Genomic DNA, 27673 nt, shown 5'->3' with positions numbered 1-27673 from the left:
CAAAAGTGTTACACTAGATCTCCCTACCTAGGGTATTCTAAATATCTCGCTATAAAAGATTTCTGCTAGTTATAAAAAACTTGCACATGAATGGAGCAAGAGGGGACAATTGGTTCTCCGACTAATGTGTGCAAAACATGAACACCACTGGGAAAACAACCAAGAAATAAAATGCAATAAGGAAACAAACAATTAGTCACTTGTCCAAATGCTGCAAAATTTGGTTGGGGATTGGAATCTGAATTGAAGGAGGAAAAGCAAAGTGGTCTTGAATTGCAGAACTTGCAATATCCACAATAGAGTTTACAAGGGAGACATCTTGGGTCTAAGGAAGGCATCCTTTCATAATCCCAACACTACTGCAGACAAATTCATGAAGGAACTGTTTCAGACCTTCAGGAGATGGTTTTCCCACTCCTTGCCCCCCCCTCAACCGCTATGCGGTTCTTCCACACCCAAATCAAGACCATCTGTACCAAGCCTCTAGCGCTTGAATCTCTCTCCCAACATGATACACCAGGCCCGTTTCTACTTCGACTGCTCTTTGACTTCTGTCCCTTTCATGATCTGGCAAGTGACAAACACCTTGAATCATCAAGTCCTCTACATCCTCCTCAGATATTGGTAGATCACAAAGTGATCCTCAGCATCCCTTTAATTTCACCACTGGTGAACAACCTCATCAACACATCACTCATCTTAAGATACAACATGCAATCATTCAAGTTCCAAAGAAGCCTCTTGGAGATCAGGAAATTCTAGCTAACGCCAGACCTATCTCTGGCCTTCTTTGCTTGGTAAATCACATGCATTTACTGTGACTGCACTGCTCCCAAACTACCCTGAGCAATTCTGCCTTCTGAGTGTTTATCTGGATTTCTATCCCATTACAGGTACGAAAACCACTGTCTGGGTTGACCATGAAGACATGCCCAAGACTAGCAAGGAGGGGAAGGCATGTGCTTTGATTCTTCTGAAACTCTCCAAGACATTTGATGCAATCAACCACTATGCATCTCCTTCAGTGCCTAGAAGAGTTCATGGGAATCACTGGGGCAGCTCTAAACTGGGTGAAAGTTTATTTGTACAGAGTACTGTTCACATGCATAGGTTTACAGGGATCTGTGGTGTTGATTTAGAACCGGTTGGTTGGAAGTGTTTCCAACAGGTTGATGTTGTACATCTCCAGGTGGCCCACTACACCCATAAACATGTGGGGCACGGAGTTCTGAAGAGCTTCCACAGTCTCTGATATGCCCTAGTGCTGAACGTACACTAATTTTCTTCCTTTTAAATAAGGTTTTCTGATCCCTGTGTACCCTGGTGCTAAACTGGAATAAATGGCACCTGAATATTGCCATTAAAAAAAAGTAATGAACCATTCCTGGGCAGATAGAGCTTGACACAAAGACATCAGTGCACAGTGAGTCATGCCGAGCTACATGTTTGACGATCACCAATAATGCCCTAGCATGAGTGTGAAAGGAGCACGAACTAGGTGTCGCTACTTTTTATAACCATTTTCAGCATTACGGAAATGTTCCTTTTTAATTTAGATCATAACTCTTCATTTTACCACCTGTTAGCAGTTACAACTAAACTGAGCTTGGTATGATCGTACATTCATGAAGCCAGAATGATATCAGCCGGGGTGAACTCTATCTGGCTTCTTCTTAGCCAAGGGAAGATGTAGTAGGACCTGCTGAGAGGAAGAATCATTCTCTGCTCATACCCCATCACTGCCTGATTTTTGAAAAACCTGTCAAGTTGTTATCTCGACTTATCTGCTTAGATGTTGTAGTTGATAAAGGCATAGGCCCTTCACAAGAGATGCTATTTTAATATCAGTAGAATCTGTCTGATTTGTCTTTCATGCCCCTGCACAAGTGTGCAGTTGGACGGAGAGCCTTAGTGACTGTCCACTTCTCCGGAAGGGAACTTCAATAAAACCTATTAGCAGACTCTGGGTTGCTCAAAGCTAATAGTAGACAAAGTCTTTGCATCATCCTTTAATGCATCCATGGGGCTGCTCCTGCCTACGTTAAGGATAAAATCCCACTTTATGTACCATGATGGCACCTTCAGTCTATGGAAGATCAGACTATTTATTCTAAAACTCTGTCAGACCAGAAGGGATAAAAGACTTTCAGTCCTGGACTCAACTTTGGAAAAGAAATAACCAAATTCTGTTCATAGCTGAGGTTTTTCTAATGTTGGGTCCTTCTTGAAGTAGCATTGGTTCAGATAGGTGTTGGGTATCGGTACCAGTGAAGTTGAGATCAGCAGGTAGAGGCAATGATTTTACAAAGGTGATTTCTAAATGTTCTGACTGAGAGAAACAAAGGAAAAACACTATAGGTGGACCTCTTTCTCTTGCACGTTCCAAATCCTTATGTGTTATGCCCCCACTTGCCTGTTGCCTGCTCGGGCCACAGTTACACTACTTGCTTTTCTACTAATTTACCAATGCCTAGCCAGCCTCATACCAAGTGTGTGCCTTTGTGTTTCCCTGTCTGGCCGTCCAGTGGTGCAGTAAGCATACCACCAAAGGTGTGCAGCTTATAAACCTGTCAATCATAAGCTTCACACATAAAAAGTATTGTGCAGTGATTGTTCCACAAGTCTTACAGAACACTGGCAAGTGTGGTGACCGAGCAGTGCAAAATACATCGGAGCCTTGATCGGTTCCCGAGTACTCCAACTAGTGCACAAGAGAGAGGCAGGTTTGTAAAAACTAATGAAAGACAGACAAGCAACTCCTTCTTGCTCTATTGATCCTGGATGAAAAAATAGTCTATTCAATATGATAATTTCTTTCAAACTGTTTACCCCCCATCCAGTGTACTTAAATATTCTTGGTCTGCCTCTATTTTCACAGAAACCCTCGGGCATGGGGAATTTACCTACTTCTCTGCTGTTTGCTGGTTGTTTGGACGCTATTTGTATGACACATTAAAGTATCCCATTGGGTTGGTGGAGTCCTGTTGGGGAGGAACCCCTGTGGAAGCATGGTCATCTCCAAGATCTCTTCATGAATGTGGTCTACCGAACGATGGTGAACGGTAAGGATCTAATAAAATGGTTATAGATGGAAACGATTATTTTCAAGAATACTTTTGATTAATGATCGGATTTGATTTCCATCTAATCCAAGACCTTTTTACGCGCATGTAGCCTATGCTGTTTGTTTATTCATTGAAGGCTGGTGTATTTCCGAAGAGAAGGGGAGGATAATTGTTTTCCGCAAACTGCCACGAGTGAGAATATCCATCGAACCCGAAACATTTAGCTGCTGGGTTTCTCCAGTGAGAATTGTTTTTCAAATAGTGTTGAAATAGCACAATTTACAGGATAAATGAAAATAATGAGGAGAGAGCGGGTACAATTTGCAAAAGGTTATGCAGGGGAACGCATGAAGAACACCAATAGAAGCCAGGAACAGTGCACAGGATTGGTTTGCAGCACATTGTGATGCTATCAATGCTCAAAGAAAAAACATGAGGATTCTCGCAATATATGCGACCATTGCCCTATAAAGTATTTCTTCTTGCAGCAGCTGCCCAGCAATATATGTCAGCGTTGCCCAGTAAAACATATTTTCATGCTGCAAGTACCCTAGACAGATAATGAGGCATGTCAACACAATATGCCAGCATTGAAATGGTTTTATAATGCCAGTGTCCAACGTTCTATGCAAACAATGCCCTGGAATACACTATTTCATGCCACCAGTGCCTAAAGCAGATATTTAGGCCTGGAAGCCCAATATCCCAGTGCTCCCCTCTTTCATGCTGCCAACTCAGTATCTAACATTACATTTCAACATTGCCCTGCAAAACACTTTCATTACCTAGACAAAAATACAGAGCCTTGTTTAAATAATATGTGAGCGTTGCTCCGCAAAATACATTTTAATGCTGCCAGTGCCCAACAATATATGCCAGCATTGCCCTGTAAAGCAAATATGCAAGCTGCCAGTGCCTGAAATGTGCCAGAATTGCCCCTGTAAAAACACATTTTCATGCTGCCTGTGCCAATTTCTGCCAATATTCTACCTTTGCTGCCCTTATTACACCCCTGTAATCTTGCCACCTTTACCCACTGAACACACATGCATGAACACAAACACACTGACAAACACACCTATAGTCTGTTGCTTTTTTTTGTTTGTGGTGTATCACCTCTCCTTCCAAGCCAGCTATCTTTGTGTTGGCATGTGGCTGCAGGCAGGGTGGAGGATTCGGCTAGGCACTTCACTTCACAAATTCCTCTACCACCTTCTGAATCAGGCTGCTTGTTGGGGCGGGACATTGCGGCCTGACCTCCAGCCTGAGTCAGGCAGAAAGAGCAGAAATGGTGAAGACCTTCATTTTATTCCATGGGTCTCCATCCTTAAGACAGGAAGCCTCTGATTCCACTATTACTGGTGCACTGGTCTCCCTCCCACCCTTTGCAGTGATGTGCATGTGTCACGGTGTTGGTGTTGCATTGCAGTAGTCCAGCCCCTGATCCACATACAGCACTGTGCAGGTGACTGGTAGTACCAGTCCTTACATTTTAAAGTCTGAATAGTTTTCGAGTCATTACAAATGCAAAGACTTTGCGCACCAATTTGCTTTGCATTTTGGAGAGAGAAAAGTGTGCTTACTCTATAATTCAAATGAGTTCGAATCTTGTGCGACACGGACGGACCCAAAAGGGGTTTGCCGATGCCTAACTCATATTACACCTGTTACTGCTTTGCTTAGGTCTAACAAACCAGTGGGCATTGAAAGAAAATATGCTTGGTGTTTTTGGAGTGCTTTAGACCCACAGACTTAAGCCTTGCTTGGGATCCCCTCTCAAAAGAGCTATTAAAACTGCAGTGTTTAAGAAACTTTGATTGCCTTCCTCTCACTGTTGGGTCCACCTCAACCTCTTAAAGGGCCCAGGCTCATGATCATCCCCAAAAAGAATGCTACTCACAATTAAAACATTTTCCATTCTCCATGATTACTGTTTTGAAGGGACTAATTTCCTTCTACTATTGCAATGCTTTTCTAATCAGCACAGCAAAGTGGTTTCAAGACAACAAACTGGACCTTTATAAAAATGGATCTTCCGATCTTGTAGGTTTTGCTGGTTTTACATGGCAGTTTGTTACAGAGGTTAAACTAACGAGCCGTGTGTGTATTTGATGTGTTTATATTTGGGCAAATTTCTTTTAAATATCAGTAAATAATACTTTGTAATAATTGATCCTGGCACGTGGTCTTGCTCTTGGCATGACCTCCAGGCACAGGTTTGTGTGCAATGTACAGGGAGGTGCAAATGAAGATTGTTGTTAAATTCCAGCCAAACAATGTTTAAGAACATTGGTAGAGGGCGCTAGAGGGCCATCCAAGATGGCCACCTTGGACTAAGCTCCAACTTAGCCCCGCATCAATCCTGCAAAATCCTGCGGTTTCAGGCGTCTCTGCGAATCGGACTCCCGGTGCCTGAAACGTTGGCCTCTCCAGTATCATCTACAAGAAATCTGGAAGAAAAACGGCCCCTCCATCCTGAAAATCGGCCCATGCAGCCCTGTTGCCGAGCGTAACACTCCCGGCCTGCGTAGGCCCGGCCGCCCTGTGCCGGGCCCGAGGCGGGCGCCTTAGATGTCGGCAGCGAGGCGTTTGTGAGGCGAGGAGCGGGCGCCAACCATCAGACTCCTTTCCTTCCCCCCCCAGCCGGTGCCGACAACAGGGGAGGAACAACAACCTAGCGGAGGAGGCAGCGACGTGCGGGACGAGCTGTGTCGCAGGCCCCCTGTCACCCCCCCCGGCCCGCGACCTTCCTACCTGCTCCGGCAGCCAGCCCTCCCTGGCTGTGAGCCGTCGAGCGTGAGACACCCTGCGGTCGCCAACGGGGTGACGGCCTCGATCCCCCTCCTCCACGCAGAGCCGGCGTTCGAGTGGGAGCCACAGCGACGCGGCGACTGGGAGGCTGGCTCCGCTGCCTGCACCTACTCACGCCGAGCCAGCCCGGACTGCCCGCGCCCGCACTAACCTGGTGCAGCCCTCGCCTGGAGGATCCAGCATAGCGGTGCAGGGGCACGAAGGTAAGGAGAGGGGGGGAAGCCGCGATAGACACCAGACAGAGCGGACCCTGCCTGCGGCTGGCCCTCCTCCCCCCCCTCCCTCCCTGCGCTACCACACCTTAGCAGGGACTCGGCGGACTACACGGTGCACCTCCCGCGGAACGGCAGCCGCGTGCACAGAGCAGTTAGCACCTCCCAACACCTCAACAAACTGCACCTTCCACACTTCGGCGAAAACTGCCACTTACAGCGGAGAAGCCGCCCTTAATTGGATAACCATCTGTCCCCACACCGCGGCACACAAACTCCAACTGCAGACCCGCAGTCTTCCTCCTCCCAAATATATACCAGCAAAGACACCCCCCCTCGTATCAAAGAGGGCCGCGAGGCCAACAGCTATCTACACACGCCACTCCTGCACCGAAACACACGGCAGGAGCTGGGTTTGGCAGGAACGCACCCTACACGAGAGGGTCTGCTTCTCCGCCCTTCATGGCCGAAGGCCACTTGTCACATCCAGCAACATCCAGCCAAGTCCACAACTCGGCTCTTGAGAAGCCCAAGAAGTAGTCGAACCACCCTCAATCCACATAACTCGTACCCATCCTCGCAGCCAAGATGGGAAAAAATGACAAATCCCAGAGGAAGCTGAACTTCGAAGGTGGCTCGACCCCGATAGGAACCTCTCCAGCAAGAGGACCAAGCTCCCTCGTCTATTGGGCTTCACCAGGACGCTGCTTCCGATAACCCCTTTGAAATTAAAGAAATCCTCCTAGATCTGAAGGCGGGCATTGGCAGTTTGAGCAATAAAATGGACGGCCTTGCGTCCAAAGTCGACCTCCTGCAACACCGCATGGACTCTCATACCGAACGCATGAACGAAATGGAGCAGAGAGTGTCGCACCTCGATGACAGTTCAACTACTCTAACCAATAAAGTCTCCCAGCTAGAATCACAGATCAAAATAACCGCAGCCAAGTGTGAAGACTTAGAAGGCAGGTCGAGAAGGAACAACCTAAGGATTGTCGGATTAAAAGAGCAGCAAACGCAGGAGAAAATGGAAGACTTCGTAGAAGCTCTGTGCATCAATCTATTTGGCAGTGATGCTTTGTCCCGTCTTTTCATAGTGGAGAGAGCTCACAGAATCCCAACGTCGAGACCAGCGCCAGGTGCTCCTCCCAGACCAATAATAGCGAGGCTATTGAATTACAGGGACCGAGATTCCTTACTCCGGCTCGCCAGAGAGAAAGGCGACTTAAACTACGAGAGGGACAAAATCCATTTCTACCCCGACTTCTCCCCAGCAGTGCAAACACAGCGAAAAACATTTGCGGCGTCAAACAGAGACTCCGTAATAGTCAACTGGCATACTCGATGCTATATCCAGTGCGCCTCAGAGTCCAGCACGAAGGAAAGGTTCAGTTCTTCCAAACCCCAGATGAAGCAAACTTATTTCTGGACCGATTAGGATGCCCAGACCAGAAGCAAGCTCGCCCCAGACCCCAAAGAGAAAGAAATCCCAGGAATCCTCCATAAACGACAAAATCAGGACAGCATCCAAGAAGCTGTCTAGCAACTCAGAGTAAACTGAAACTTCCACAAGCAGCATCAGTCGGGCGGGGAGACCTGGGAGGCCCCGTGCGCCCCTAGCACAGCTACTGTTAATTTGTTTATTGCCTACGTTGAGTTCTTCCGCCAGGGTGATGGCCCTGACCCCTGGTGGGACGACCCCATGGGCCACGTTGTTTAATTGTTGGTTAACGAGGCTCCTCTCGGTGGGCCAGTTTGTGGTTGCCCACCCGATGCAGAGTAATGTCTCGAGCCTGTTGGAGTTAACCCGTAGTTCGAGTCCTCAGAAGTTACTAGGAAAGTTCAGCCCCACTGGTTTGTGTCTGCCCGGCTCCCCGCCTACTCCCTGCCCGCCATCAGAACTGTTGCTGCACCCAGACCTCCGCTCTCGGAGCACCGACCCAGACACTGGGTTAAGCATAGCCAGACAACCACCGTCTAATACACCAATGAAGCGTTCCTCTATAAAATCTAAACCGCCCCATTCAATGTCTTAACATGGAATATAAGAGGCGGCAACAACCCAGCTAAGACCAGGAAAACCCTGCATTACCTCAGACGCCACGAAGTGGATGTGGGCCTGATTCAAGAGACTCCTCTCACTCCAGGGAAAGATCGCATGTGGGCCAAGAGCTGGGGTTGGCACAGATACTTCTCATCCTATTCTACTTACTCGAGAGGAGTCGCTATCCTCATACACAGACGTCTCAGTTTTCGGCTACTACATACAGCAAAAGACGTGGAGGGAAGAGCACTCCTGGTGAGCGGCATCATCGCCGGTCAGAAAGTGACCTTCGTTAACTCATACGCACTGAATGTGGATGGCCCCGACAACTTTGGTTGGGTACTGACTCAGCTTTCCACCTGCGACCCTGCAACAATTATCTGGGGCGGAGACATGGACACAGTCATGGACCCTACGCGAGACAGATCACCGGCTACACAACAGCCGCCATCTAAGGCGGGGTCTCCAAATAAAGGAAATCTGCAAACCGTTCGATCTACAAGACATATGGAGAGTCTCTAGTGGGGACCAGCGTGACTTCACTTTTCACTCTGCAGTGCACAACACAAACTCCCGGATTGACTATTTCTTTACCTCAATAAATGGCCCCTTAACATGCGACCGGTGCTGCATCCAGCCACGAACACTCTCAGACCACTCACCACTCTTCCTAAGGCTGAAACCAGCTAATCCCACCCCGCCACTACAGCGCTGGTGTTTCAAGGTGGGCGCACTTCGGGACGAAGTCTTTGCATCTGAACTAAGGGAGGAGATAGAAGTATTTCTGGAGGCCAACATGGGATCGGTTGCCTCAGCGCGCTCAATATGGGAAGCTCTAAAATGTTTTATCAGAGGAGTCTGCCACGCCAAGGAAAATGGCATTCTGAAACTCATTAGGAGTGAACTTTTAACAAGCGAAAAACAAATTAAAGCAGCTTGAGATCCAGATCACGAACAACTCCGATCCAGAAGCAGCAGCTGCTCTAAAAACAGAACTACAGAAATTCAATGCTGCAGCGGAGCGTGAGGTCAAATTTCTACACCGTACCAGCCAGGTCGGCCAATAGGGAGAGGGCCAAAAACCAGGTGCTCTACTGGCGAACCTGATCAGAGCCGATAAGTTACAAATCGAAAGGATCCGAGCCAGGCATGGCAAGGAAGTCTACACCGACAAGGAGATTGCTGAGGAATTCAGTCTGTTCTACCAAGACCTCTACAGTGCCAAGCTCCCGAAAGACTCTAACGTCCCTCTGTAATACCTCGAAGACACGGAACTCTATTGGGTCGAACATCACCTACGTGAACCCTTGAACGAGTTGATCTCACAAGAAGAGATCAGAATAGCTATAAAGTCCCTGCCCTCTTCCAAGACCCTGGTCCCGACGGCCTCACAGGCGAATTTTACAAGGCCTTCGCAGAAACCCTGACCCCGCTCCTGGCAGCAGTGTATGAGGAGGCGCTGGAGCGGGGGACCCTCCCTCACTCATCCCGGGAAGCCAATGTAATTCTTCTACACAAACCAGGTAAACCACCAGAAGAATGCGCTTCGTACCGCCCGATCTCATTGCTTAATCTCGACAATAAAATACTCGCCAAGGTCCTGGCGAACAGATTATTGCCCCTGATGCCCGCCCTGGTGTTGGCAGATCAAGCAGGTTTTATACCAGGCCGCAATACAACCTTCGGCATACGGAGAATGTTCGGAATCATCGAGGCGCTTGACCCAACATCCCAGGCAATAACGGTCCTGCTAGACGCCGAAAAAGCGTTCGATTCGGTGGAGTGGCCGTTTATGTTCATGGTTCTCACCAGGATGGGGTTGGGGGTCCGTTTCATAAAGCTAGTCTCCCTCCTGTACACTAAGCCACAAGCTAACATCATAGTGGGCACGGCAAAATCAGCATCAATAAATTTACAGCGTAGTACGAGACAAGGATGCCCGCTGTCAGCACTAATCTTTGCCCTGCCCTGGTAATGGAGCCACTAGCCTCCAACTTACGAGAACTCCGACAACAGAGGGGACTCATCATTGGCCCGCACAAACTTATCATCTCTCTATACGCCGACGATGTGGCTCTCTTTATACGTGACCCTGAAGTTAACCTGAATCAAGTCATGCGGGAAGTCATCAAATTCGGGGCAGCCTCCGGATTAAAAATCAACCACTCTAAATCCGACGTCTTCCCACTGACTCAAGCCACTAAACAGTTTTGAGACGTTTTCGGTCTCACGTGGAAGACCGCCAAAGTTCGTTACCTGGGAATTCAACTGTCACTAGACCAGCAGGAGGTGTTCCGAGATAACTACGAGGAAGTACTAAAGTCCCTACAAGACAAAGTCACACGCTGGAAAACGCTTCCTCTAACGCTCTGGGGTAGAACCTCATTGGTTAAGATGATAGTGCTACCAAAACTTCTGTACCTCTTCAACAATATTCCACTCCTGCTACCGCAAACTTTCTTGAGGAAGCTGAAGAGCCTGGTCCTTGAACTGCTTTGGGCCGGCAAACCAGCCAGAGTCGCCCATTCAGTATTAACGCTTCCTGTGAACAAAGGCGGTCTAGCCCTCCCGGACCTGGTGAAATATTTCTGGGCAGCCCAGGCACAATACCTCATCTACTGGTACGCAACGCAATCCATTCGTCCATATGTGCAAGTGGAACGAGCCCTAGCGACTCCTAATTTCCTGATGGCAGTGGTATTCGGGCAGCTCCCCGTGCCCTGCCCCACGATGAATGTGATGCTCACGACGTACAAGGTCTGGAAGACCCTTGCCAACAAACTGGGGGTGCAAACAAGATACTCTCCCCTCTTGCCAGTCAAATTTATTCCTGGAATCCCCCTAACGTCAGAAAAAGTCTTCCACCAATGGGTCGATAAGCTTCACATAAAAACCCTGGGGGACCTATTCACAGAGGAAGGCTTCCTAACTCCAGATCCAGCCAAACGTGCTCTGGACGTGTTTCTCTATTTCCGGACCCGGTACACACTACAGTCCCTCTTACCCGACTTCCCGCAACAACCACCTACATGGCAATTGCTTCATGATGTCATTCAAGCACAGGGAGGCGGCAGGCTGGTGTCACAAATATACAAAGCTTTAACCTCGGGCACGACACCCGCCAACACTGGCGCAAAAACCCGATGGGAAAGAGCACTAAACGCAGTCATATCAGATGAGGACTGGAGCTACGCCCTGAATCAGACCCAGAAAATCGCTCTTAACTCCCGCCTCAAGCTTATTCACTTTAATTTCCTCCATCAGACCTACTACACTCCTGAAAAAATCCACAAACATCATCCCGACACCCAGGCGGAGTGTAAGAGATGCGGAACCTTATCTGCGAACTTTCTACACCTGTCATGGGAATGCCCGGAAATCGCCCCCTTCTGGAACCGAGTACTGGACACAACAACGGCGATCGTGGGAGAAGCAATACACCCAAGTCATACAGCAGCACTACTGGGAATGACAAGACTACTTTCCGCTCCATCAAGGAGGTTGGCCGGGGTCCTGTTGACACTAGCTCGTAGGAGAGTTGCCATGGCATGGGGCCGAGGTCCCCCCTTCCTACGCAGCCTGGCGTAAAGACTTACTGTACTACCAGGATATAGAGGCCGACTTTATAAAACTTCTCCCTCACCACGCTCGCCCGCCTGACTTATGGGGCCCGTTGGTAGCCTTCTTGATGAGCGAAGCGGAGACCACCTCGGTGAATGCATCGGAGCTTGACGACATGCCTCGACGCAGTCCCAGCTCAGGCCAAATTTCCCTGGCATAAAGGCCACAGAGGGGCGTGAGCTCCATCAGTGACACTGGTCGGCGGTGGCGGAAGCTGGGGGTTTGGGGGTGGTGGGGGGAGGGGCGGGTACGGATTGATGGCGCAAAGTTTCATCCACCCTAATGTGGGTGTGTATTTGTGTGGTGTGTTAAATACCAAAAATAAAGTTTTAAAAAAAAAATGTTTAAGAACATTGTTATTGTAAAGTAGAGATCTGCATCCTTTGGTTCTGCAGATGTTTTGGACTACTACTCCTACCACCCCTATCCAGCATAGTTGACAGAGAGAGATCATGAGAATAGCAGTACACCATATATGGAGAGCTGCAGTTTGTAGACCCCTGCTGTAAAGAATTGTCAGAGTAACAAGGCTTGCGCTTCATTTCTGGGTGAAGACAAACAGAGACAACTTTACTGTTGTCTTGCAAGACAAGAACACCCTATCCTACTCCTCAGAGGTATTGTTACTTTCCTCTCCTTCCCCCAGAAGCTCACTGTCTCCAGATCTCTGGTTCTCTCTACACTGGACAACTGCAACAGCCTCTTTCTAAATCTGCCTGCTTCTACTCTCTGCCCTCTGCAACTCATCCAGAACTGGACTGCGATTCTTGTCCTTGGCCTCAAGCCAAGGGATTGTATCTCTCCAGGACTGAAATCTCTGCACTGGACCCCAGTGTCTGTGGGTATTATGTTCAAAACCCTCTGTATTGTCCACAAGGCCTTCTGGGGAGTGGGGCCTCAATACCTTCAACTCTCTCTTCCTAAATATCTTCCTTCTCAAGCTCTTTGCTCATCCGCCTCCAACTCCCTCACGGTCAGTCGCTTCCCCAAGCAACAAGTTGGTGGTAGATCTCTATCTTCGGCTTGGGTCTCACTCTGGAACAGCCTCCCTGAAACTTGAGGAGAACCATCTCTGGTTCTGGAAACACCTCAAGACCTTCCTCTTTGCTTCTGCTTTCTCTCCTCTTCCCTGATGAACTCCTGACTGAAACTGCACTGGTTCACCTGGCTGCCCTCTGATCTCTGGCCCAGGTCCCCTCCCCTGCGAGTTGCACACCTGCACTGCCTCCCAGGCAACCCCTGCACTTGGGGGCTGATTCTGTAGCCCTACAGTCCCCTACCAGCTCTTGACACTTGATGTGTGCACTTACCCCTGCACTTGCCACTAGCTGGCCACACTTGTACCTACTGTTTTATTTATTTTATTTATATATTTTATTGTCAATCCTATGTTTTGCACTGCCTCCTCCCCTCTTGCCCCCGCACTTGCGCGATCTCAATGTCACCTGGCCTAATAAAATCGTTGTCTTTGTCTTCTCTCTGTTCCCCCTCCCTTGCCTCGTCGCACCTTGAAACACTTGTGTATAGGAGCATTTTAAATGCCATTTCATATCATATCATACATCTATCAGAAACTGACCACTATACCTCACCTTTTATAAGTCACTAGTTGGCACACAGACTTGAAACATAAAAACATTCTGCAAACTCTCTCTAGGTTTTTCAGACCAGGGCCTCAAGCCCAGGGACCGCATCTCTCCAGCCCTAAAAACTCTTCACTGGCTCCTGGTTGCTGCAAGGATCAAATTCAAATACCTCTGCATCATCCGTAAGGCTGTCTTGCCCTTGGAACCACTCTAGCTACAACTTGCTCTCACTAAATACTCTCCCTCCAGATCTTTATGTTCCACCGGCACCAACTCTCTGTGTGTTAAACGTTCTGCTAAATAGAGAGCTGGTGGCCGATCTCTTTCCTCTCTTTCCTATGGAAGAGCCTCCCCTTCCTCTTCATCTTGAGCCGGATCTCCTCAAATTCTGGAAATTCTTCAAGAATTTCCTTTCCACCTCCTCCTTCCCTTCCTCCCTCCTTTGCTAAACCCACAGTTGCTGAGATTGGTGACCAGGACCCTTATGTGTCCTCTTGAGACATGGACTCCCACATCCAATCGCCTTCAACCTCTGTTCGCTCCCATCACCTGCCTAGCACCCTCTGGCCTATGCCACCACATGCCTGCACTGTTTTACTGGCAGCTGAGCACTCACCCTGGCACTTACAGCTGCTTTCTCCCTAGCGCGTCCCTCCTGATATAAATAGCCCGTACTCCCATTCCCTCATCCCTTCTCTCTCTGCACCTGCACTTAATGCTCACAAGACCTAGTAGGTCCTCCTCCATCTCTCATTGTTATATTTTTTTCATTCCCATGTTCCCTCCCTGTTGCCCTGTGGGCGCTTTGAAACACAATTTACTTGATGTTTAAGCGCCTTACAAATGCACAATAAATAACAATGTAATCCTGCCTCTCACAACACAGTATATCCTTTAATTCACATCTAGTCCTTCTTTGATATTATCCTCCTGTTACCACTTCAAATTATGTATCCTTCTTGGGAGAATCGCATTGATTCGTGCACACACCCCTCCCACTGTGTCATCATATGCGCCCTCTGATCAATCCTTTGTCTTTACCAGGCACAACCACTTTATGCAGTCATAACACATTTCCTCCAATTCTTGCAAAACAGCCCTTTTCCGTCCTACCTTACGCACATGCTCAACAATGAACATTACCCCTGCATACTGCACAGGGAGTCTTGATTCTATTAAAGACACAGAGGCAAGCATTATGCTTCTACTTATTTAGTTCCACCCTTCAGCAGTTTCAACAAATAAACTGAAAATGACTAACTTCCGGGTTTTCCTTTTTTGGTTTTTCTGTTTTTTAAAAACGACATTTTGCTTCCATAACACTTCCTGTCCTATGCAGATTCAACTCACAGTGCACGCGCTGGGCGGGAAAGTAATGCTCGCCTCTGTGTCTTTAATAGAATCAAGACTCCCGTTGCGCAGTATGCAGGGGTAATCTTCATTCCATGTCAAGACTGGAGGCTAGCATTATGCTTCTTCAAAGCTCTTGATCACTCAATCACTGCCTCCGCCACAGCTGTGAACACTTTGGATGCCATAGCTCCTCTCACTGAATGAACCCCAAATCCAATCAAGATAATCCCTGCCTGTTGCATCTCGCGGACCAATCTGGCGATGGTGGCTGTGGCAACAGCTCTGTAAGGCTTTCTACGCGCAATCAACCGTTGTGATACCCCTGCTGGGTGTTGTTCCACCGTCCTGTTCGTATTCTTTGATGCAAGCTGCTACGCACAGCCTCTGCTGTCCGGTCAAATAGGGGTACAAAATCATCAAAGAGGAGTTAGTCTTTGTCTTTCTAGTGACCATGAAGTTAACTCCACCCTGTCTTGTATGTTTTCCTATCTATGTCCAATGGTCTAACGGCCAAGACCCGTCTGCATGAAACTAAGCACAGCAACATTGCCAGCTTTCCTGATAATTGTGTCAGGGACAACTGTCAGTTCGATGGCCAGTTCTCCAGAAATCGCAATACTATGGTCACGTCCCATAGCTGCGTGTATCTCGGACCCGGAGGAACTGAAAACCGAGCTCCTTTCATGAGCCAGACAGATGATCTCCTAGTAGCGCTCCGTCCACCTGTTTATGACCTGCTGATATTGCTGATCTATACACACCTATGGTGCATCTGGTTTGGATCAGTCGGCGTCAATCTCTGACTGATCGTACATGCCTCAGTGGCGATCTGATTTTTTTCGGCACTATGGCTTTGATTTTCGGTGACAATGATGTACACGAGCCGTTTGACATTGGTCACGCATATTCAGCCAATGGAGGCACATATCTTTCTCAGATATGGCTGATTTGATAGCCGTGGCAGAGGGGCTTTGTGATGCAAGTGGCTTGGACACTTCCTCTGATGTGGAGACTCAGCAAGCCCACCCTTATGGTCGAGCAAGTGCAAAGTATCGTTCCAAAGTGGACAGGGGAGTGGATGCACTAGGTAGCAGTGCCCCAGCCAGAGCTCAGTCAGGATATGATCTGACTGACATTTTGGATGGGGGAGCCCCTAAAGAAAAAGCCATGCCTTACAATATGGCCATTGCTGACCCCATCACCACCTTGTGGCAGAGGTCTTGTACCACAGCACCTATGAATTCTTTCTTCACGATGAAGCCCCATACACAACCATGATAATCCGCATTTCCTGCCTTTTAGGGGTTGACCCACAGACAGACAACAGAGTAGCCTGTTTTATAGTGATTGGAATCTCAACATATGTTTCTGAATCATTTAGTACTTCCATGAATTACCCCCACCCATACTTATTGTTGTGGTTCAAGATATTATAGGTTCCTAGCAAAGCCTTACTCTCATTACAGTGATTGGATCATGTCATACAAAGCAAAAGAAAGCAATGGAATAATGTATGCAGCCCTCACCCCCTTACACATACAACACCTTTGATACCTCAGTTATACTCTGTCCATGGGTGCCACGATAAGAATTAATAGTAGATAATGGGGCAATGGGTCAGTCATCTGTAGTAAGTGGGATACAGACAAGGTGGTGGACCAACAGAACGCCTGCCAAATAAGTCAGGTGTTAAGGGTATTTATTGTAGACGTCAGGCTGGATATGGGGTAGATGAGCATGGGTACTGAGATTGTTCTCATTCGATCAGATTTAGTCTTACAGCCTGGTAATGGGGGAGCAGGAGCTCTATGTGATTGTGCACAGAAGCACCAACCTCAGAAGAATATTCCCATATTGTGGTACCATTATTAGAGGAGTTGATCAACATGGGTACCCAATACCTGCCCTCACAGGAATAGGTGTGGAGGGGAAATGCGACAGGGTCTCGGGGAACCTCAAGGCCCCACTGTGCAACTCACAAGGGGATAGTTCAGTTTGTGCAAACTTTCCAAGGTCTCCAGATTGTGTCAGTGAGCTACGCCTCTTCTGGATCTTCAGACGATGTTTGAATGAAGCCGCTTCTACCTTGGGCTCTTGCATGACAAACTTCAAAAAGGGGATCTCAGAATGTAGAGCCACTAAAAGGGTCTTGGATAACAAGCTGCCTGTGTAGATGAAAGAGATGGTGCAGCCAGGGCAATAATGCAGTGGAAAACGAGGGAAAATAAATGGCCTAAGAACACCCCAAAATAAATGTGATCACATCACTTATGGTTGAATTGCAACTTAGTGAGAAATGTCTGCTCTGTTCAAGCAGAGAGAAGTGAAAGATTTTAAGAGCATCATGTATGACCTGAATGATGACAGTTTCAATGCTGAAACTAGATTGTTAATCACAAGAGGCTGTGTTAGTTAATCAAATCATGGAGTTGGTTGGCAACTGGCTACTGAAGGATTTCTCCAATTAATAGGAGGCTAAAAATCGGACAGTTTCTTACAAGATTGTCAGGGTTCAAGGTACTTTTTTGTAGGAGGGAGGATGAGTCCTGTTTTAGGGCCCTTTGAAAGATGCCTTGTGTGAGTGAGGTATTTACTGTTTTAAGGAGGGAGAATAATGGCATTCCCCTTGATCTTTTAGGATGTGTGACGATCCTTCAGATGGCGTCACTTCTCCCCAGATGGGAGCCCCTTTCCATGAGGCCAGGGAGGTGTGACCTCTAACCAGTAGTCACCCTGGGTGTGGCAACATGCGGGAGGATCTCATGGGGAGGGACTCCCTTCCTGGGGATAAGGACGCAAGTCTGAGATATGCCCCCTTTATCTCCCAACACCCTGGGCTGAGACCAGTTCACTGGATGTATGGTGAAGTCTGAAATAATATGTTATTGAACATTCCTGACAAATCTATTAAGATAAATACATAGATGAAGAAAAGTCAGAAAATGCAACAGTCAAGTGGGAAGAACACTCCACCAGCTGTAAGCAATTGGACCAATGTTACGCTGGGGCTGTCCCCACTCCTTAAGCTAAACAGCAAAGAAGGACATTATTCTCGCCACCCGATGATGACAGCGGAAGCAAGTGATCTTTGACGTAGATCAAGAAGGAAGAGTTTCTGTGCAGAGGCGACCTGGCCTTGCAGTTGTGGCTGGGGTGCTACCATTGGTGGCAGTACCTGACTGATTTGCATATGGCTGGACCCATTTTGCAATGGTGCATATGGGCTAAAAAACGGTGGTGAGGAAGGTTGCCCAGAGCAATGCCAGTGGTACAGGAAGTCTCTACTCCTCCTCTATGGTGGCCTAGGCATAAAATGTGCTCAATACTCACCAGATGATCAGACAACTTCTCTCCCACTTTCAGAGAGGTGGCATAAAACCTCATCATTAAGTCCTCTCCTGGCTCAGTAGTGCCAAAAGCTCCCTCCAGGACGCCCATCACTTGCTGGGAAGTTGGATCAGGACTCAATGCTCGAAGGGACTGTACCCAGTGCAGGCCCTCTCAAGGCCTCTATTACTCGTTGTCTCTTCTCTTGGTCAGACACTTTCCAGTCATGTAGCACAAACTGAGTGAGATCTGCCCATAGTTCATAGCCCTCCTCTCCTTTAGGTACAGGTTGCTTGCCTGAAAAAAGGTCGGAATCTAGTGTAAGTTCTATGTTCTATAACCAAATGGGACGGGGATTGGCACACCATAGTTACTTTAACAGCCTCAGCCACTGCAGCAGCAATGACTATGGCATCTTTGGTGGGTGGAGCAGCATCCGGGCACAGAGGTATTCCGGGCCAGGTGTCTAAGGTCCAGATGGGGCAGGTAATCACAGGCTACCCACCTCGGATCTTAGGGGGCAAGGTTATACCTGTAAGAGAAATACCACCATACCATAGAATATAACATTGTGTATCTTGACCAGGTATGCGCCCCACATTTTTCAATTTCCCAGTGATGGGTTCCAAGGGACTGGTCGGTCATGGCTAGTACCTCATCAGTCGTGATGTAAGAGGACCTCACCCACTACGAAGCAGGCCTCTGGACTGAGCCATTCGGCTTGTACCCAACGCAACATATATTCATGTGCCATTTTAGACTTTGCCTCATCACGAGTTGGGCTGTATCCCCGGCTGTAATACCGCCGACTGTAATAGCCCTAGCACTGACTGGTCCGGTGGTATTACCACCGGATCACGGGTTGGGCCTTAACGGTAAATCCCCATTCCTGATTGGGCCATTGGATCCAATGGGGAATTTTCAGTGGTAATACTGCGGGCTAATACAGCCGGCTGTAATACCACCAAAAACAGGGATTTTCACCTCCAGAAAAAAAGCTTGAGGTAAAACAGCTGATTTAGCGCCTAACTCTTGATGGGGCCATCCCTTAAATGCGGCGGTAATACCGTTACCACCGCATTTAAGGGCTAAAGCCCAACTCATGATGAGGCCCTAAGTGTAAATAAACCACCAATGTATTATGCAGTGCCTAGTACCTAGCCGTTGAAATGTACCCGCACTTTCCTTGTACACAGTCAAAAAATGACATGACAGGGTGTCAGATTTTCCTACCCGTCACTTTTTCCTACCCCTGGGTGGGTTACCCAATGCCTGCTCTCGGTAGGATTTTCTGAAGGGTAGGAAAAAAATGACAGATTAGGCTGTCAGATTTTCCTACCCTGTCACTTTTTTCGTACCCCTGGGTGGGTTGCCCAATGCCTGCTCTCAGTAGTATTTTCTGACGAGTAGGAAAAAATGACAGATTAGGCTGTCAGATTTTCCTACCCCGTCACTTTTTCCTACCCCTGGGTGTGATGCCCAATGCCTGCTGTCGGTAGATTTTCTGACGGGTAGCAAAAAATGACATTACAATTGCTGTCAGATTTTCCTACCGATAGGATTTTCTGACAGATAGCAAAAAGTGACATTACACCAGCTTCTGCGTCGAACTGACCGCGCCAAATCGGCCCACGCCGAACCGGCCGCGCCTGAATGTCCTGCTCCGGGACCCGTACGTGCTTGTAATGACGCACGGGTCCTGCTCGGCTCGCCGCAGAGGGAGACAGCCTACAGTGTATCACGCGCATGCCCCGCGCTTTTGTTAATCCTGCAATCGGCTAAGCTGATAATGCTGAATGCCGACAAATATAAATATACGCTGCGCGCAGTTCAACAAAGCGCTCCCAATACAAATATCAATTTCATGGTAAAATATATACTGGCAAATATCAATAAATACACATCACTGCTAAATAAACGCAGTATGGATATGGTAACAATGTGCACTTATCTTGCTGTAGAGCAGGAAAAGAAGAGGTGGGGCAAAGGACAGGAAGCGGTATGAACTACAAAAAGGAGTGTGATTAAAGGGAAATGTAGTTTAAAAAAAAGAAAAAAATCAGAAAGTCATTTTCAATTTATTTGTTGAAACTGCTGTCATCCAAAAACCCACCCCACACATCATCAACAATTTCAACTTTTTGTTCCTGCGAAGGATAACCTTCTCAATTCTGGCCACTTGCCTCAAGTCCTCCACCCATTCTGAACAGGTCGGCCTCTAATCACATTTCCATTTTTCTCAAAACAATTTTTTCGCAGAATTTGCAGCCCTAAAAAAACAGCATTTCTGTGAATAAGTGAGATCTTCCACTTTATCATCCTCACCCAAGATGATAGTGTTATAATCAAAATCCTCTTGCAGCAATAGAACCTCATTAATCTTCTGAGTGACACTCCTCCAAAATGTCCTCAGTTCATAACAGTCCCAGATCAAGTGTTCAAAGGAGCCGACATCATGCTTACACCTCCAACAGGCCTCTGAGTCAATCATCCCTCTCGCATAAAGTCTCTGAGGAGTCCAAAACACTCTATTAAGAATTTTGATTTGGCGGCATTGTTCGCCAAGATTAATGGATGTCAGAGTTAAGTTTTTACAAAGAAACCTCCACCTCTCCACAGTCATATCAGAGCCAAGGACCTCAGACCACTTAGTTAACAACCCCTCTGCTGGCGTGTACTGTTGGCTCAGATTTCTATATACTTTGGATGCCATACCACCTAATGTCTTATATTCAGGTAGCCATAACTGCCAACCACCGCCATCAACAGTTCCCTGTCTCCCAGAGAAAAGACTGGAGTAAACTCTCAATTTTCCTCCAATGGCCCTTCTTCACGTCCAGGGGAAGCACACTGAGCACATAGTTGATTTGCGGTGTTGATGTCATTTTGATGGCATTCACTCTCCCCCAGAGACTCAATTTAAGTGCACTCCATCTCTTCAGGTTCAGCTCCAAAGATTGAATCACATGTGTAATATTGACATCCATTACTTTCGAGACATCATTCGTTAGCCAAATCCCAAGGTATCTCATCTTATTCGGACACCACTTAAAGGGAAAGCCCTGCATCTTCAAAACAGTGCAAGTGGTTGATGCCGGCAGCGCTTCCGACTTGGTCCAATTGATCTTGTATCCAGAAACCTTGTTGAACACATCGATCAACTCCATCAGCGCAGGAATGGAGTTCTCCACATTCTGAACCACCACCAGCATGTCATCCGCATACAACCAAACTTTCTGGGAGGCTGCACCAAAGCATACGCCCTCAATTCTATCCTCTTCTCTTATCCTCACAGCCAGCAATTCCATGGCGATCACAAACAGATTCGGCGACAGTGGACAGCCTTGCCTCGTGCCTCTCCCAAGTTCAAAAATGCCCGAGTCCATGCCATTAGTCCGAACACAAGCAGTCGGCCGGGAATACAGCAGTCTTATCCATCCGATCATGGTATCTCCCAAACCAAAGCCTTTCAATGTACTTAAAAGATATGTCCATTCAATACGGTCGAAAGCTTTCTCAGCATCCAAGGACAACGTCACCACATCATTATGGTGTTCTTTGCTTTCCTATAGTGTCAGCAATAATCTTCTCACATTTTCTGAAACATGTCTGCCTTTTACAAATCCAGATTGGCTTACATCTATGATATCCATCAGCGCATTCTCAATCCTCAAAGCTAACGCCTTGGCGAAGATCTTGTTGTCCGTGTTCAATAAGCTGATCTGCCTATAGCTGCCAGTTTTCACTGGTGTTCGTCCCTCCTTCAGAAAAACGGAGATTGAAGCATGTCTTGTTGAACTTGGAAGGCACCCATTCCTCAAAGAGGCGCGCAGCATCTCTAGCATCAAAGCAAACACCTCTTATGGGAAAATTTTAAAATGTTCAGCTAGTAGCCCATCCGGACCTGGACACTTCCCAGAATTCAGCGCATAAGCAGCCAACCTGAGATCCTCCACGTTCAAATCTCTTTCCATACACTCCAAGGATTCCAAACTCACTTTCTTCAGATGGCAGTCATCAATGAATTGACCAATTGTACGCTCAGATAAGTTGATCTCTGAAGAGTACAGGGTTTTATAATACGACAGAAATGCCGCATTAATCTCCACAGGATCAAAAGTCACCAACCCATCCTGTCTTTCCACTGCATTGACAGATCTGCCACTGTCCATAACCCTCAACCGATGTGCCAGAAGTCGATCACATTTTTCACCTTTTTCATAGTAGTTGCTTTTGGTTCTAAAAAGCAACCACTCAGCCTTTGAAGAATACAAATCTTCCAATCGTCTCCTTTTCTGCTTCAATATTTTTACAGTCTCATCTGAAAAGTTTTGCATATTATTTCTCTCAAGATCCTGAATGTCCACAGTAAGCTTTTTCACTTCTGCATCTCTCATTTTTTTCTTTTTGCTGGACAAACCAATCAACAATCCTCGCATATATGATTTGAAGGCTTCCCACACAAACTCCACCCTGACTTCACCAGTCCAATTCACAGATATAAAGAATCTCGCCTCTTGAACAATTTTATCCACAATTTCATCGTCGTCCAAGAGGGAGACATTCATCCGCCAGGTGTTAGACCTAGGAACCAGGAAGGTGAATCACAAGTCTATGGAGATTGGAGCATGGTCCGAAACAAGTAGTGATCCGATGTCACCCCTTTGGAATGATTGTGTACAGAGGCCAGAGGTCATAAGGAGGTCAATTCTCGAGTAAGCATTATGCCTTGCAGAGAAGAAAGTATATTGTCTCATAGAAGGGTTTTGCAATCTCCAAACATCTGTGAGGTTCCATTCATCAATTAGTCTCTTTAATGCTGTTCTTTTCAGAGCGTTGGCATTGTCCACACCCCCCACACTTTTATCAAGTCCAGGTTCTAAAACCACATTGAAGTCCCCTCCCAAAATCACATTAATCGCATTTACATTCTGCAACATTTGCGTTAAAGCTACAAAAAAACTACCATCACCCCCATTCGGAGCATATATATTGCAGAAACAATACTGAGCATCCAGAATATGTGCAGTGACACACACTATCCTTCCATCCCCATCCTTCACACACTTCACCCCAGTGATCTGGAGATTCTTCCTAAAAAGAATACACACACCCCTAGAACCAGTAGTGAACGATGAACCATAAACATCACCAACCCACTCTTTTTCCACTTATCTATATCCGCATCCAACAAATGAGTCTCCTGAAGCATCGCGACATCCACCCCCATCTCCCCTAGTTTACTCAAAATCACCTTCCTCTTGACAGCACAATGTGCACCATTCACATTCCAAGATACCACTCTGAAATTCCTCTGATAAGTGTTAAGACATTGCTAGATCCCGTTTCCCAATACTTGCAATGAATTCACAAGACACAATACTACCTAAACCTATAGTCAAGTAAAGAAATAAAATAAAAAATAAAAAAAACACACTCCTGGGCTTGAACCATCCAGAACATCCCTTCCAGCTACACGCCGAACGGGACTACCCCCCCCCCCTCCCTTAGGTCAGCCTATAGAAAGCCCATAAAGGGTGCCACAGACCACATTTGGTCAAATTCAAATGAAGTTAAAAATACAATTTGGTCTAAACGAATTCCCACAACTCTCCAGCAAATGAAAGCACAAATAAAAGCATTCCTGAATAGATGCAACATCCCCTACTCAAATACCATGTGTCAATCACATGCCTAGACAAAACCTGAATCCTCTTATTATAACCATCAACGAATCACACTAATCCACCTACCGTCACAACCATCAGTTTAAAGATCACAAATCCCAACTACTGCGGGCATGCAGAGCAATTGAGCGTGAATCATCACTAGAAAGTGTGAGCAAGTGTACAGAGAGTTGCAAAATACCTGTGTCCCTGCACCCTACCAAATGAGATTAGAAGCCAGATACAGCATTAAACTTTTCCATGGCATTCACACACCAATCCATGACTTTCCCGGTGGCCTTACCACTCACCTTGCCAAGCATAAAAATCAGAATCTCCGGTATTTCCTGGACACTACATTCCCCCACGTGACTTCCATGGCACAAAACTGCAACCCCCACCGTGTTAATCCGAATGTACTGTATAACTGGGCACTCCAGATATAACGTGTTGGCACATCACTCATGGCGCTTTGAGAATGGAATCAAACCCTCTCCAACGTAAGCATTACTGCAAGAAAACCCCTCATCGAAAATTCTGTCTGTGATTTGGTAAGTAGACAGAGGTGCACAATCATATCTTAACCATAGGCCTCGTCAGTGTTCACATTAGATGACAGCATCTATTACATTCTCACAGCTGATTTCGTTACTGCACGAAAGGAAACGTACCCATGCAAAGTAAAAGGTGTAGACTACAGTGGAACCCCAGGTACCCAGTAGTGACAACTCTCACCTTCTTTATGCAGTGATGGTAATGGCATACAGTTGGCTTCGTTATTACAGTACAAGTACATGTCAAATACACCCCACTCAGTATGTCGGGGGTATGCAACCAGGACAAGAACAACTGTTACATGTTCAGGGGATTAGCATTGGGCAGCATACTCCCAAACGTGGCATTCCTTCATCTAATTCTGGCTATGGAAACAATACAATACGATCAACGTACCACAGCAGTCCGGGATAAAGCCGTGCAAAGAGCAGTCCCCTCCCCTCAGCCACAACACATGCACCCCAACCTCTACACCCACTGTGCCCCCCAAACACGTGAGCATGCAACAAGGCGTATTGCCCGGAACACGCGCGCCGCGGCCCCAAAGGAGAACGCGCCACTGCGCCTTACCTCAAATGTGCGTCAACAGTGGCAGGCACCTGCATCCACCAATCCAACACACCACTGCCGGCAAGACTCCGAAGGGTGTCGCACGGCCGCCATTTCCGGACAGCACGACACCTCCGCCACTCCGTCCAAACAAAAAGCAAGCACCATCACCTATAGAAAATCTACAGAGCGCGTACTGCCGTAGAGTAAAGCACCCATTATCCGAGCCCACATCAAGCCTACGCTCGAGCAAAAAATCGTTACAGCATATTTGAAACATTAATAACGCTCTGATACCTAAACAAACCAATTCCCATCTAACAATTTCAGGAAAAAAATGAATCAATAAAGAAAAGTAACCTTACATCTTCACAGCTTCATACATCATGCATCACATCAATCTGCAATACTATTATCCAAGTTTAAACCCCCACCCCTCAGCCACTTTTCAGCTTCAACTGGATCCTCTGTGGTTTTGACACCTGATCCAAAAAATATCTTCAGTGTCGCTGGTTTCACCAGCAGAGTTCTAATCCCTTTTTCTTGTGCCAAAGCTTTTGCACTTTTGAACGCCTTCCTCATTTCCACTATTTCCTTAGGGAAATCTGGATAGAACGCCAATTGATCTCCATTTAGCAGAAGTTTCCCTTTTTCTCTCGCAGCCTTTAAAATCCTTTCCTTTGCACTCACTCTGGACATCACCATGATGATCTGTCTTGGTTTTCCGGCCTGGACCAGCTTACCAGCTCTAAAGGAGTAATCCATGTCCATTTCTTTTAGGATGTTGTTACCCAAAGTTGCCTCCAGTACTCCTCTGACTCTGTGATCGAGGTTTTTGTCCAAAGCAGAGTCTTCACTCACACCCAGCAAGCGCAAGTTCAAGTTCCTTTGATCAGCCTCCAACATCAGGTTCCTCCTCTTCAAATCAGAAACTTCATATCTCAACTCCTTGTAGGCCCTATAACTCCCTGCAACCTCCGTGGCCAAGGTTGTATTTTCTGCTTCCACTGTGTGACTCTATTCTCCAGGTGACTGACTTGAGAGGACAATTCACTGTGGGTAACCTTCATTTCCTTCACATCCTGGGCAATCTGGAGAAGCAGTGCATACATGTCACCATTCTCTGAACTCTCACCCATCTTCTCCCCTTGTTTAGCTTTTTTGGAGTTGGGGTTGTCAGGGATCTCAATCTTCTTCTTTGATATCAGCGCAGGATTCATTTTTCTCAATTTCCAATATTAATTATCCATAGGCTGGGAGGGAGCAGGAGCAGTTGGTTTAAGCTGCTGCCTTGTTCACCAACATTCCAGAATCTCTCGCTTCCGGTCTTGACATAGAATTCAGAAGGGAACAACCATTACCTCTAGGAAATCCATTAAAATAGGTTGCAAAGAAAACCAGTCTGCATGAAAATAAGTACAATGGAAACCGAATGAAACCCTAACACAGTGTATTGGGGGTGTACATGAATAGAAATTCCTATCAAACTCATAATTTGTGAGAAAGTACAATCTGGAGGCTGAACCTTTGCAACTCGCTTAATTAAACTCTGGAACAATCTACCACTTCATTTGGCATACATATTCCATCCTGCTTTGCTTCAAGGAAAGTTTAAAAACTTCCATCTGCTAATGAAGTCCTGCTTTTTCTAACCTAGTGCCAATAGGCCCATATATTGCAGCTCTGTGCTATACAAAAATAAAATACATTAAAAAAAATGACATTTGTGGGCTGTTTTTTTTGCACACGGGATCATTGGTCAGAGTGGGAGGAAATGGCATTGTTCCCTTTGGCATCTGTTTCTGCTTTTTCCTTTTTAGGGTCTGTAGTGATTGGGTGTTCACATCAAGTACACATTTAAAAACATGGACAAAAGCATTAATGACAAATGGAACGTGTTGCAGCACAATTTACCCCCCACCACCAAGTGCACCTCCAGAGCTCAATGAGACTTAACAGCAATTTTAAGTAAGACTTTATAGCTTGATAGTGTTGCTGTATTTATTAAGACTGCTTATCAGTGTCAGATGAAGAAACATGCAAAACAATGTTAAACATGGGTCTTTCATCACTCATGTCTAATTAACTAGGGTTAATTGATGTAAGTTGGTGACTAGCGTAGCAAGCATTGGCAAATCCAACCATTTTGGCTTTGCTAAAGGGAGCTGCTTCGGCCATAGCGCCCTCTGCCAAGGTCCCAGGTAATGAGACTGGGGAGGCGGCTTTCATGGCTTAAAGTGCACTGCCATGTGAGAGGAGTGCAGCATGCCTACACTCGCTCCACCCCACCTGACTCTGCTACTTGCCACATCCTATACCTAACAGCATCCTCCCTGTGGCATTAAAGTCACCCCCCACAAGCGAAAACTTAGTGACGCTAAAGAACTCCCTCGCCTGTTCATATAGATTCCCACAACATATCGAATTAAGTTAGGATTCACGTTTCTCAATCACTATCATTAAATGGACTGGCAGAGCCATGCATTGCTGCATCAGTGTGGTCTGATGTGAGTGTAGCTTCCTTGAATAGGCTAGAACAATGACATGTTGCTTAAGCTGCCATAAAGTGTTGGCAACCGAGTTTTTTCCAAACACACAGCAGGGTCGGACTGGTGCATAAAATTGTCTCGGGCACCAACGAAAAAGTGGCCCACCGTTGCAAATGGAATTCATTCCTTTTGTGACGCTGTTTGAATAGTACCCAAGGGGGAGTTGTTTGATAAAATGTGATGCAAATTGTGCATTTTGAAGAATATTCATTCAGCAACACTGGTCAAACTATCAGCCGCATAGTGAACTAACTCATCAAACAGGCACATATTGGCCAATAAAATGCCCCACTTTGACCCAACAAACTGGGCCACAGAAGCATGCAAGTCATGCA

At 46.8% G+C, this 27673-nt stretch overlaps 1 protein-coding gene across 2 annotated transcripts in view; it reads left to right on the top strand.

Annotated features, from left to right (window-relative positions):
• Window positions 1-27673, top strand: part of SIAE (sialic acid acetylesterase) — a 468035-nt gene that overhangs the window by 224545 nt on the left and 215817 nt on the right. For both annotated transcript variants that reach the window (XM_069614537.1, XM_069614538.1), the window contains exon 5: window positions 2879-3062. In XM_069614537.1, the coding sequence (XP_069470638.1) occupies window positions 2879-3062 (184 nt within the window). The remainder of the gene's footprint in view (window positions 1-2878; window positions 3063-27673) is intronic.

Source organism: Ambystoma mexicanum, chromosome 9, assembly GCF_040938575.1.
Source record: "Ambystoma mexicanum isolate Mex_15411 chromosome 9, UKY_AmexF1_1, whole genome shotgun sequence".
Taxonomy (NCBI): Eukaryota; Metazoa; Chordata; class Amphibia; order Caudata; family Ambystomatidae; genus Ambystoma; species Ambystoma mexicanum.
The sequence above is the reverse complement of the archived record's forward strand: the minus strand, read 5'-3'. Positions and strand labels throughout refer to the sequence as shown.